The sequence below is a fragment of the Serpula lacrymans genome (assembly GCF_000218685.1).
Source record: "Serpula lacrymans var. lacrymans S7.9 unplaced genomic scaffold SERLAscaffold_2, whole genome shotgun sequence".
Taxonomy (NCBI): Eukaryota; Fungi; Basidiomycota; class Agaricomycetes; order Boletales; family Serpulaceae; genus Serpula; species Serpula lacrymans.
Window position 1 is genome coordinate 3,358,014 of NW_006763291.1, and position 13,223 is coordinate 3,371,236.

Consider the following 13,223-nt stretch of genomic DNA (forward strand, 5'->3'; position numbering starts at 1 on the left):
TAATGGCCAGTTCTGATCAGTGAAGCGAGCGAGCGCACCGTGATAATTGTAGCAATGGAGCAGAAAGTGGTCAGTCCTGAGAATGAGTGCCACGAATGCTGTCTTAAAGAAAGGATCACCTTGTGACGCAACCACTACCACATACATAGAGAATAATTTTCTTGATAACTACATTTGTTCTATGACCCATAGTGATTAATAAATTAAGTAAACTGTTGTAGACTTTGATAATAACATGCCTTGAAAATCCAGCTCGAGATTTGTCCAGCATATAGCACATGGCCGCCGCAAGGAGGAAATCAATGGAGGCCATCACAGACAACACAGTGATCATCATCCACTATTCCAGTAATGTACGCATGTAATGATCAAGGATAAGAAAGATAAATTTGTTGATGACCCAATATATTGTTCGTAGTCGGTCAGCTAAGTGAAAATCTGTTCAGCAATAGATACATACCTGCAAGTGCTGCAAATGAATGAGACCGAAAACTGGATAATATGTCAGCAATATAGATGGGCAGCGTTATTTGATGGAAACAATGGTTGGGACTAAATCAGGCTCCTTGAAAAAAATATTGGAAACTCACAGAAAATAACATTCGACTCAAAGAAATCGAAATTAGCCTAAGAAATCATGGAGCAGATGAAATTTTGAAGATATGGTATGCTCACTATTCTAATGCCAAGGCCTAGAAAGGTGTTACTTAGATCCTGGTTGAAGAAATAGGATATTACAGAAAAATATACCTAAACCAATTGACAAATAGACAGCCTATAAACATAGACTGAGAGGCGATGAATATAAAGGCTGTTACTAGTGTGTTAGTAGCTGAGACGGGATGGATTGTGTTTTAAACATAGAGTACCAATGCACAGTGGTAACAATGGGCACCTATCATAACGGTAAACATTCTAACAAGCGTCAAGTTTGTTACAAGGTTTGACTGACACCAATTAAAATTTGTGCCTGTCACTATTTAAATCAAATCAACACCGTCTATGGCACTTATGAGACCAGAGCTTACTTTGAAGCTCCAAATAACGATCGAGAGATCCGCAGTGTTCCCGAAGTTTAGTATAAGGTAGTGGTACAACATATGAGAAATAAAGGCCATGCGAGCCGCTTCCAATGACCTAAAAATCAAGGTATAATAAAAAGCATCTCAAGTTATATCGAAACCCTATGTTATCAATTGGCGACATCCTTCCAAGTGCGCAACTTACTATTCCTCTATACGCAACATGGTCATACTTGCAATGTGTCTGGATATAGTTGACTGACTACTTGTAAATTTGTGACGCCGAAAAGGCTGATAAGAAAGAATGTGTTTGAGTAGCATGCACAGAATCACAAAATAATTCTCACCTAACAGTAACCAGAACGCTATTTAGAACAGCGCCGTAGGAAGTTTCGAGAGCGTGTGGTACTGTAAGAGATATACCTGTAAGCGTATCCAGCATTGTAGTAGATATCTTTGGGATAACCTCTCTAATTTTCCGAGGCATGATTCCATTAAGTATTATTAGCGGAGATGGTCACTCACCTAAGTAGAGGATAGTGGATGCACACGCAACTGAGGTGATTACAGGTGAGTTCAATCAAAGGCAGGATCAAAACGTCCTCTCTGAAATGGATTTCGGTATGATCAATAGATGAACGCCACAAGTTTTTTCGTTTGCATGGAGCTATACTATTTACGAGTGGGCTGTGAAACTGTCAAAGCCTATTAGTATGCCGGCTCAGCGCTCAGAGGTCCAAATATCTACACAAAGATAATGAGATATCGTTTGCACGAACTGGACAGGAAGTGCTGGACGACCGAGCTAGACTTGCTGACATAAAGATGAGGCTGAAAGTAGATGAAATAAATTGCATTAGCCAAGTCGACACAGACTAATAGCATAGCAAGTATCTATAGCTCGGATTCGTGGACGATTTTCATAGCGATCAGAATATCAACCGGGAAAGAGGCTTCGTGCCAAACCAGTGCTACGACATAGCATAGCGCAAAAACTTGAAGATGGCGCTATGTATATCATATCATCCCGCGCACATACTGCCACGCACCTGGAATGATGGGGTCTACATCATAACACGGCGAAAGCGCCAGTGGTTGCTGTGAGAGGCAAATATTTGTTAGAATTTTCACTGTGAACATTGCTATTTCAAGTTCCAAGGGTGCATATATGCATATATGCGCAATGGTGGAAAAGCACGACCTGAAGCGAGCTATGGTATCATGTCCATAAATAAGTATGACAGACTCACCGCATCCACGTTCGTTAAGAAGCTAATATTACAAGCTCAGTGGGTACGCGGTGAGCAATATGGCCCATGCCGTATGCAGAAACGGCTGCAACTAAAAGGTTGGTCTAAAAAGAGGTGCACATTCTGCAGGCCAGAGGCCAGATGTGATCATGATCATGATACTGTTTCAACAGAAGAACCGATCCAAGTCTTTGGTTTTGCCAGGGCGTAATCACATGACCCCCGACAAACATTTTCCCACAACTACTACTAACCACTGACTGACAGCCTGAATGCTAGGCACTGAAAATCGTTCTGACCAACATCTTCGCGAAAACACCGCACGGAGATCACAAAGTCATGATATATAAAACAGGGACAATCCAAGGTATGGGCTACAAATAGTATCAAGAGCGAGATATAAGGCTACACAGGGAGTGACGAACACAATCCAAGAAAATCCGAGAATGATTAATAGAAATGAGAAAAAAGACAACAGGTGGCTACCTGTGTGAAAGGTATAAGGTAATTATACATACAGTGATATGCCAAGGGGGTAACTCCATATGATGGACAATGGTTGATTAAATCATGAGAAACGATTAAAGATGCGAGTAGCAAGGAGAGAAAAAGTAACCAAACACGATCATCAAAACTCGTGATGCATCTCGTTGAACTCGAAACCCACGGCCACACCACTGTTCGGATCGATCCCACAGAACGAATTGTCGAACAGTGTCTCCAGGCCAGTTGCATAATGAGCCAGATCAATGGCAGGATCCGCGCCACCACAGATCTGTTGGCCATGCACTGCGTTGAGACCCATGCCGAAATCGGCTTGCTGTCCCTGCTGTTGCATGCCTGGGAACGTGCCCATCTCCTTCCAGAAATCAAATTGTTCTTGGACTTTTGCGTGCTGGGGCTGTGGTGCGACGACAGGCAACGACATATCAGAGTGCGCAGGCGATCCCGAGTATGCAGAGGACGGCTGGGAATGTGTCAGTCCGTTGGGCATCCAGGAGGACATGTTGTCTGGGTGGAAGCTGGACATATCATTGTTGCAGTTCAGTGCATTGGCGTCGGGCATGGAAAATCCGTGAGCGGCCATGTTGTCTAAAGGTGAAATGCCTATATCGTTGTGCGACTGCGCATGAGGAGGAAGATTGGCAAATAAGTCATTGAAGTTCTGCATTCAACCAGTTAGTTATGAACCAAAGATAATTTTACAAGTATACTCACGAAGGGAGGATCGGTTTGTGAGTTGGAGAAAGAGAAGTTCGAGTCGAGAAACCCAGGCTCGAACAGGCTAGTGTCCACCTCAGGAAGAGGAGATTCATCTCGCGGCAAAGTTGAAGGTGTAGGAGCACCCCAGGAGAAGTTACTCCATTGGCGAGTAACGGCCGGGCGAGCACTTGACGCACGTCGTTGCCCAAGCACCATCCTAGTGGAGCGCGAGATATTGCCTACAGGCGAGTCGGGCCTTGAAAGCGCCAAGAAAGGCAAAGACGGAAGAGCGATAGGATTGAATCGCGACTCGGGGAGCGGGACTGACGACGAACGACGGTGATAGTATATTGGGGCGGGAGCCTCAACTTTTCTCTGGTCAAGGCTTCGGATAGCTTCGGCAAGCTCATCGCCTTTCTTGCCTTCAAGGAGGAGCTGAGCAACCTCTTCGCATCGTCGTTCATCCTCCACGGTGGGGGTGGCCTTCTCCTTCTTCTTGTCCTTATTCTTGTTGTGGACGGGGCGGAATCGATACTCTGGGTATCGAGCTTTGTGCTCAGCTTTGGCATGCTTGGCTTTGATTTCCCAATCCCTCTTTTCGTTCAACGGGAGAGATCTCCAGCAGTTGCCTGGCAGAGCAACAGTCAACTCCCAGGACTGTGAGAAAAGATAAAAGTAGAACGTACCGATGATTTTTGACAAGGATCCGTGGTTGGTCTCGATGGATCCAGGGACATGCTTTTGGCGGACGAAATCGGCACGGAAAAGCATGAATGCATTGGGGGGACGAGGGATGTATCCCAGTGAGCGACGTTTACCCGGAGGTACCCGCCTGCGTGAAGGGGGGGCAGGCAGTTCCGACGGGGGGAACAGTTTTGCGGTAGGCGATGAAGGTTCAGGCGTCGATTCTGACGTTGAGGCCTCAGGTTCGGTGTACGTCCCAGGTGTTACATTGGGTGCGAAGGTGACAGCTCGCGGCGATGTCTGGATCCCGTATATACCGGCCTTGACAGGATTAAAAGCTGCTAGTAAAAGGAAAACCGGACGGTTAGAAAAACTGGTGGATCGATAAGATATGAAGACGACTAACATGTAGCTAGTGAGGAGCGTCGACGATGAGATAGCCGGATTGCAGGCATGTCTATAGATGAAAAGTATAGGTAATGGATATGATTCGTCGGAAGACTCCCTAAAGCAGGAGACAAAAGAGATGAGACTGGGGGAACAAAACTCTCTATTGTTCCCTCTTACCTTATATTGTTTCTGACAGAGAACCACGCCGAACTTCCAAGTTCACAGGCAGAAAAAAGCACGAGAAGGCGTCAGTCCTATACCGTTATACACCGACCCCGATCACTGCCTCGGGTCTGTACACGATCACGTGCATCACATCGCCTGTTGATTTGGGTGATGAGAACATTTGATATGGGCGGTACGGCATATATCCGGGTATTTCTTTTCTAATAATGAGCTTGGAGTGTCGGATGTCTCTGGTATGGAAGCGTGACCGTTTTGTCGAATCCCTTGTGGACGCATTTGGCAACTAGCTTCAGCTTTCCTTACAAGGATCGCCTTGTACGCAAACGTCCACCTGCTGGTACCTATCGAAGGTACACGTGTCCAAAGTTCTCAACTTGTATCAGAATCAGAACCATACCGCTGGCGAGTTAACGAGACCTCGGTTATGCACCTGGAACGAACTCAAGCCTGGCCTGTTCTCAAATTTGTTCCCCGAGGGCTCTCGAGGACATCATCGTTGGTTGTAAAACTTTCTATGGCTCAGAAATGGTATTGATACGTTGCGGACGGGCTATTACAGCGTCGACCGAAAAAGGAGGGGACTTACGAGTTTGGAGCCCGAGAGCGTCTAGTTCAGCCGCAATGTCCGCATGAGCGCTGGTGAGCTCCATGCATATGCCGTGATGGCAGCAAAGAACTGTCGCGGCCGGACCCCGATAAGTAGCTGGCTATCTCGGTTCCTGCTATGCTCATGATCGTCACGGTCATTCAACGAGAATACAGCCCCAAAAATCATTTGCTAGGCTCATAATGAAATCTCTCTCACCTTTACTTAGGATCGTATCTTAGGTGCGGTCAGCCCGCACACTGGCTTTTCCCGAGGCCGTTTCTCAGACTTTTCTCAGTCGGGCAGATGGCCTCACAGCTTATTTCTCGATCATGATCTCAACTTTTAGCTTGGAATGGGGAAATCTCACAGCGAGTCTATTAAAATTTGGGATCTCATTAAATGGAACTAGGCGCAGAAGTCTAACGTGTTCAAAGCATCGCAACCACAGTGATGGGCGCTGACTTTCCTGACCCTTGTACTTGTTCCAAGAATGGTAGTTCCAATGTTCGGTGTGTTTTTGAGACATTTTCCGCAAATTTGATCTACGCGGAACTGGGGTATTCGTGCATTGTTTTTCTTCGGTCGTCTGGTTACGCCCCTCTCAGGAAGCATCACGCACAGTACATACATATACACAGACAAGTGGTACGTTCCCTTGGCTTCTTCTATCTTGCACGGAACTGTTTCTAGGGTCATGGCTCGTAGCCAGCATCCGTCCAATGGAAGTCAAAAATACGTCCAAGTTACGATGATCGTTTTGGTATCGCCTGCGGTGCTTTTTGTGCAGTAAGTGATCATTGGAGCTGTACTGATCGCTCAAACAGACAACCCGTCAAAGCGCCCCAATGGGTAGGGCGACATGATGATAAGCAGTGGCGAGATATCAGAAACTTACTTTGGATACTGATCTTCCTAATCTTCCTTGATAGACCAACTGCACATCATAACAGTGGTATTGTACTCAGTGAGTGACGTCTCTTGCATTTGCCATTCAAAACATACTTCTTGTTGAGTGATATGAATCATCATACACGCTACTGTCCTTAGAGTGAGGCTGCGTTGTCCGTTGTTTTCTCGGAGATTCATTCTGTTTGCAGTCCATGCTGAATGATTCTTCTGTAAGTGATGAGCGCCGAGCGGTAACTAGCTCATCGATTCCCTGTTCAAGCTCATTATGATGTACGACGCTGATTTCTCGGAGAAGATCATCAGACAGCAATCGAGACGGATTCCTGGATAAAATAACCATAGCCAGTCGTGAAGGGGCGCCAAACGAAAACTCAGAGCTATTTCAATCAGCGGTCAATTGTACTATTTTAAGAACTCGAGCGCACACTGCGTTAAATCACTTCTCATCCTGTGTTTGGTCTACGCCACAATCAACAAGGACCATTCAGTCGTACCAGCACACCACAGAGCCTCTGTCAGATCAGGAGTAGGAACATGAAGTGCATAATCGTGCACATATTGAAGTATGTGTTTGTCTTTACCTATGTGATGCACTAGGTTAACTAGGTTATGATATTAGTCAGTGAAGTAAAAATATGGCAGTAACTGTAAAGGGGTATCGTATCGTATATTCGATAAGCAGTCATGAAAGGATTCATCGATAGTCGAGTCATAACGCGAACAAGGTATCAACCGAACGTGTAAACAGTCCTCTGCGACAAATGTGTGTTTTGTGAAGGAGCACTCTCGTCCTCAACAGCATTCATAAAAGGAGACGGAAACATTGAAGGAATGATTTAGGAAGACACAGGTTATATCAAAGACGAAAGACACCACATGACCCATACCAAACCGACAAGCCCCGCACTCGACGGTGCTGACCAGCGCATACCAGCACCATCCACCAGCGGCGCGGCCTGTAAGATAGTCTGATTTAGACAGTCCAACAGTGTCGTATCGATTCCAGACGGCAGCGGCGAATCTGGTGCACTGGTGTCATTGCTAAGCGTTGCCGAGTTGTTGTACCCATCAAGAGTGAGGACCACGCTGCTCGCGCGATAATATTGTACGGCCTGTTCAGGCTTGGGCACCCCAGACGCAGACTGGTTGAATGGCACGGGAGAAGTAGAACTCGACGAGGAGAGAGATGAGGAGCAGTTGGAGTCTATGGATGTGAGGAGCGACGAGACGGTGCTGTTGTCCGAGAGGAGGTGGAATGTCGTGTTGGTGCTATTTGAGACGAAGGTAGCTTCTACCATGGGGCCACCTACGCGGCTGGTATTGGTGGAGTCACCGTACTATTTGAAAGGACGGTAAGATTCATAGACATTGGTGAATAGAGGTGAGCATACTTCTCTGTCTACGAGATATGCACCAGAACCTGCCCCTGCGCCGCCCCATATAACAGGCCAGAACCAGAAGGGAAAGCCACGGCCGGTAACACCCCGACCTGATATTCCAGGATATCCACTTCCATATGTCCTGGATGTCAGAAAAGCAAGACATCATGTGAATATTCAAGACGAATGCAAGATAAATGGTGTGTATAGTTACCGTGTACCGACGACTTGCTGTCTCGTCCCCCCTCCAACTGTACGACCTGAGAATAGCTGTCCCGATGGAATCGTGATGGACTTGCCGCCGCCTGCACCATAAGATGTCGCTGAAGACTTTCCACTGGCTGAGCTTCCGCTCAGAGGAACACTACTGGTGCGCCCTGCCGTTCCACCGGTGCTTCCTCCGCTACTGCCTTTACTTCCCGATCCGCTGCCGGTCCCTCCCGACGTTCCGCTGCCTCCACCGGTACTTCCTCCGCTGCTGCCTTTGCTTCCTGATCCGCTGCTGCTCCCTCCCGACTTTCCGCCTGAACTGGAGCTTCCGCCTCCACTGCGACCTCCGCCTCCGCCTCCTTTACGACGAGCAAGAGCTTGCAATTTGGGCGTAACGAAAGGTACATACATGGCGTGGCGCGGGATGAGTCGGCGATGTTACGAGACAACAAAAATCCGTGCTGTAGTTTTATATATGGATAACGGTCCATACCAAAGCTGTGTTTGTCGCAAGTGCACATGTGACAAGAATACGTTTGGGCTGTTGGACGCTGTGTCTAGGTTTCTATGTAGAAGACCGTGCTCGTTATTTAGCACAGCCACTCCGAAACAAATACGTAGTGGGCGCGAATGTTTTCTGTTGGAACTTTTGCTTTGCACAGCCAACACGCTCAGGCTATCGCGACATAACTAAATCCTGTAACATCAGGTGAGAAATAATTTGCTCACTTCTTGCTTTTGAAGATCGTCAAAACCGAAATCGCACAGTGCAATAGACAATAGTGTCTCATCCGAAGTGAGTAGATTTTTCAGTCAAAGTTCAGTGTTTATTATCATGATACTAATGCTATGCCTAGTAATGGTGTCATGAGTAGGACACGAATCATGCTGTCGTGCCATAGGCGTATTTACAAGTTTCCGTACAAGGCAGAGATGCCGATGCTGCCAATGAACGTTAATGAACGGCACCCTTGGCGGCACTTTGGGGAGGTTCCCACGCATCGTCATATAGTGATGCATCTAAGAGACCATCCTCCAGGAGGCCTCCCCTTATATCCCAATTTGTTTGGGGTACTGGTTGGTCCATAGGTAAATACTAACCTTCAGGATTGTTGATAGCCTACAGGCTGACCACTTTGGAGCCTTGCAGATAGTAGTCATGATATATATGTCAAACCTCTATGTCATTTTTGAGTCCCCATATAATGTTTTCTCTTTCTTTTTTGTAATACCGTTTGTTTATTTAATTTACTGTTCAGCTGTACCAGATCCTGTGGATAGACCATGAACAGAGGCTCTCATTGTTACGCTTGGAATGTACAAGCCTGGTAACAAGAGGGGTTTCTGGCAATGAAGCGGTTTCTGATAAGCCCTTGGGTAACTGGTTTGAGATGTATTCTGATGAAGAGGGTTTACTGATGAATACCAAGTTGCACTGTTGAAGTGTACAATTGTATTGGAGATGTAATCTACAATACAGGCATGTATATATACTGTCTACTTTAGGGTAGGTGTTTGTGTTGAACAAACGATGACAGGTGAAACCGTAACAGGTAACTAGTGTGGGAAAATATGAGTGAGTAGCGGTAGGTAGCTACTCTAAGAAGAAATAAAGTCCATAAGAGATACAGTACGTAACATTACCCCCTCTTTAGGTTCAGACTGCTCCGAAGTCTCCTAGCTCTCCGTCTATGTTGTACCGCGCGTCTTCGTCCAAGTCGTTATGCATATCATCTAATCCCCAACTATCTGCAGTGAAGGGGTGATTTTGTTGTCTGTTGCACTTGTTAGCATGGTGTCCGGGGGTATCTAGTCCGCATGTGGAACAAGTATGGTAACAACAATAGATGGCACGATGGCCATATCCTTGACAGGCATAACAGTGTCGAATGCAAGGGCGGTGTCGTTGTTCATAAGAGGATTGTGAGTGAGTCGAATTGGAGTAATCGGATATGGGCGAGGGCTTCTTGCTCCTACTGCCTGAGGACGAGGTGTCGCCTTCATTGTTCCTCAATGACCTTCCATCCGGAGACAAGTCATTGTTCAGCGTCGGGGTCTGCCTCTGACTTGTGTGCTGCATGCTGTCATGCACCAAAGTTGATTGGTAGCATGGACAGGTGTCAATAATGAAGGGAATATTCAAAAAGACTTGCCTTTGCGCCACACAGGCACAGTGCCACGTGGAATAGTAATTAATATTGCCTTTTTTGAACTTGTGGCTAATCAGCACCACCTCTATTAGGCAATCCAGTCACGCTCACCTTTGCTTTCCATTTGGTACTTTCCGTGTTTCGGCATTTCGGCAAATTTTTGCGTCGCCACTGGCTACACATTGCATTGCGCCCTCATTTTTGTCGTTTCCCTTACTCCCCTTCCTTTGCCTAGCCCCACCATGGGTCCCTTACTCTCGTTTTTATTCTCACCCGACGGTCGTTTCTGGATCCCCATTTTAGTTCACCTCCTCGTCACCTCCAGCCTCCTCCTCCTTGTCTTCTTTGCACCCCCACCATTTCTGATGTCACCACTTCCTATCCGCTTCCGTCGCCAATCCGTTGACTACCATGTGCCACTGCTGATATCAGCAAAGCCCCGGCGGCCGGTTCAAATAGGGCAACAGGTCCATCTTTATGACGTCAATCTACCATCATATACTATCAAAACATCGGTCGCTCGTCTTGCCTGGTTGGAGCGTGGGTGGGTAGTTTTTGAGCTGGAGAAGGTTCATCCCCTTGCATTGCCCATGTTCATCGCTGTCCCATTCACTTGGGTACACTTATCTTTTGTCCATCGTCTTCGCTACAGCTACACCTACCACACGCTGCCTGGGACTCACTTGTTCCAAATTGGAACTACTCCTCTCCCTCCCTCATTTGATCAGGTGGTCCAACACAACCAGTCCATTGGTAAGGCCATGGAACTGTCGGATTTGGACTAGGTGGTGGACCGGTGGCTCCAGTTTCTTTTTCTTCAGCAGAACATTCATTTACAGTGCGATTATTTTTGATTTTTGAATCATTTTTATGGACACATATTTTTTAGAATGCCTGACTGACAATAAAGGAACTGTGTTGATACTGATAGTGTTTTGCCTTGCCTTTTTTTTACTGCATCTTCCCATGACATCATGATTTTCCTGCTCTCTTTTTGCTATTGGACTTTACTTTATGGCTGTACAAACCTGTGACATTACTTACACAGCATTCATTGTTCTATCTCTTTTCTTCCCTTATTTTGACAATCTTATCCTGTACTACCTACGCAGGATTTGTCAGCGTACATTCCTTCCTTCATGTTCTTTCTCATTCTTTTTGCACAGCTATACTGTGCATAGCCTACTTTTCTTTTACTATATAAACCCCTGTATTTTACCTTGTAAAAAATAAATAAATAAGAACTCCAATCCAGACTTCTTCTCTACTCTCAAGTTCACTACTCTGCTACTTGTGATCCAGTGTGGTCACAACACTTCCCACTTCTACCACTGTTAACTGCTGTCATCGTCACTCATCACTTTTTGAAAGTGATTGTCATCCCCTTCGATTAGAGTCCTTCTGAGCACTACAGTTTGTGCGTCAGAGCCTGCTATCACTGGGAACCTTGTCACCTCGTCATCCTTGTTGTTCTCAAACCTACCTTGTGCTACAATTAGCAAGGTAGTGCTCGTCTATACTCGCCACAAAGCCCCTATCTTTCTATAAATTCAACTATCCCTCCTCCTCAAAACCCACACTCATACACCTCTGGGTTTTACTTTGAAGGATCTTTATATGTACCACCCCACAAACAACCAGACCACTCCACTATTCTAGGAGGCAAAGCCCATAAACAAGTTCCGTGGAATCTGGGAGGATTGTATGTTAGTTTGTTTTTGTGTGTGGTTTTCTAACAACAGTTCTCATCATCGACACCGCCGGGGCTTTGCTGATATCAGCAGTGGCACGTGGTAGTCGACAGGTTGATGATGGAAGCAGATAGGAAGTGGTGACATCAGAAATGGTGGGGGAGCAAAGAAGACGAGGAGGAGGAGGCTGGAGGTGATGAGGAGGTGAACTAAAATGGGGATCCAGAAACGACCGTCGGGTGAGAATAAAAACGAGAGTAAGGGACCCATGGTGGGGCTAGGCAAAGGAAGGGAAGTGAAGGAAACGACAAAAATGAGGGCGCAATGCAATGTGTAGCCAGTGGTGACGCGAAAATTTGCCAAAATGCCGAAATGCGGAAAGTACCAAATGGAAAGCAAAGGTGAGCGTGACTGGATTGCCTAATAGAGGTGGTGCTGATTAGCCACAAGTTCAAAAAAGGCAATATTAATTACTATTCCACGTGGCACTGTGCCTGTGTGGCGCAAAGGCAAGTCTTTTTGAATATTCCCTTCATTATTGACACCTGTCCATGCTACCAATCAACTTTGGTGCATGACACCAGTGATGAGGAATTTGCACATGGCATTCCTTCCTCCTGCTTCAATTTGTTGATATGTGCAGTGGGTGATTTTTCCTCCGTTGCTGATGGTTCCATCTATGTTTTTGCACATGACAGGTGTTTCCAGTTTGTTGAGTGGTAGATGATGCTTGATTGCAAACTTTGCGTCCATGAAGTCGTCTGTCGCTCCTGAGTCTATTAATGCTTTTGTTCCAATGGTTTTTTATTGTAGATTGGTATCAATTTGTAATGAGTTTGAATTGATTGTGGCTATTGTTACAACGGCTATTCTGAATGGTACCAACATTGGTGTGGGTTGTCCTTTCAAAAATCCTCCTTTTCTAATTTGTCAATGGCACTGCCTTAATCCATTTCATTGAGTTCTTGTTACAAACTGTGTTCACCATGGACTTTTATTTCTCTTACAGTATCTACACTGTGCTACCTATCTATCCTTCCCACATCCGTTGCCTGTTACGGTACCACCCGTCTTTGTTTGTTCAACACAAACACCTACCCTAAAGTAGACACTATATATATAGGCCTGTATTGTAGTTACTATCTCCAATATGATTGTATGCTTCAACAGTGTAACTTGGTATTCATCAGTCAAAACCTCATCATCAGAATATGTCTCAAAATTGTTCACAATGAGCTTATCAGAAACCACTTGTATATCCAAAACCCAGTGTTACCAGGCTTGCACATTCCAAGTGTAACAGTTCTCTCTGTGAGGCAACGATAAACTATAACAAAAACTAAACCTATCTCCTTCTGCACTTGCAGGGAGTAAGGGTCCAATGAGCTTTGAGGTCGACAGACGCTAGAAATATAGCGAGTAGAGGACTTTGAGAGGTAAGCTTCAAAGGTTCTTGTTGAGGAGTAAAGCGGGTAAATTCAGTAATAGAAAGCTAAGGAGCTATACATGAATAGGTACGTCTTTATATAGAGAACTGTCCGTTCCTCAGACCGAAAGGAG

The 13,223-nt window shown here is 45.8% G+C and overlaps 2 protein-coding genes across 2 annotated transcripts; both read right to left on the reverse strand.

Moving 5' to 3' along the window:
• Positions 1-1,044: 1,044 nt before the first annotated feature.
• SERLADRAFT_458445 (uncharacterized protein) lies at positions 1,045-1,485 on the reverse strand (the record flags this gene model as incomplete). Its single annotated transcript, XM_007314186.1, has 2 exons — positions 1,045-1,313; positions 1,370-1,485. 2 exons carry the CDS (start codon positions 1,462-1,464, stop codon positions 1,250-1,252), a joined length of 159 nt encoding a protein of 52 aa, XP_007314248.1.
• Positions 1,486-2,578: 1,093 nt separating this feature from the next.
• Positions 2,579-4,776, reverse strand: SERLADRAFT_413248 (uncharacterized protein; the record flags this gene model as incomplete). The annotated part of the gene is made up of 5 exons (XM_007314187.1): positions 2,579-3,437; positions 3,491-4,104; positions 4,162-4,500; positions 4,566-4,664; positions 4,727-4,776. 4 exons carry the CDS (start codon positions 4,612-4,614, stop codon positions 2,901-2,903), a joined length of 1,539 nt encoding a protein of 512 aa, XP_007314249.1.
• Positions 4,777-13,223: the final 8,447 nt, after the last annotated feature.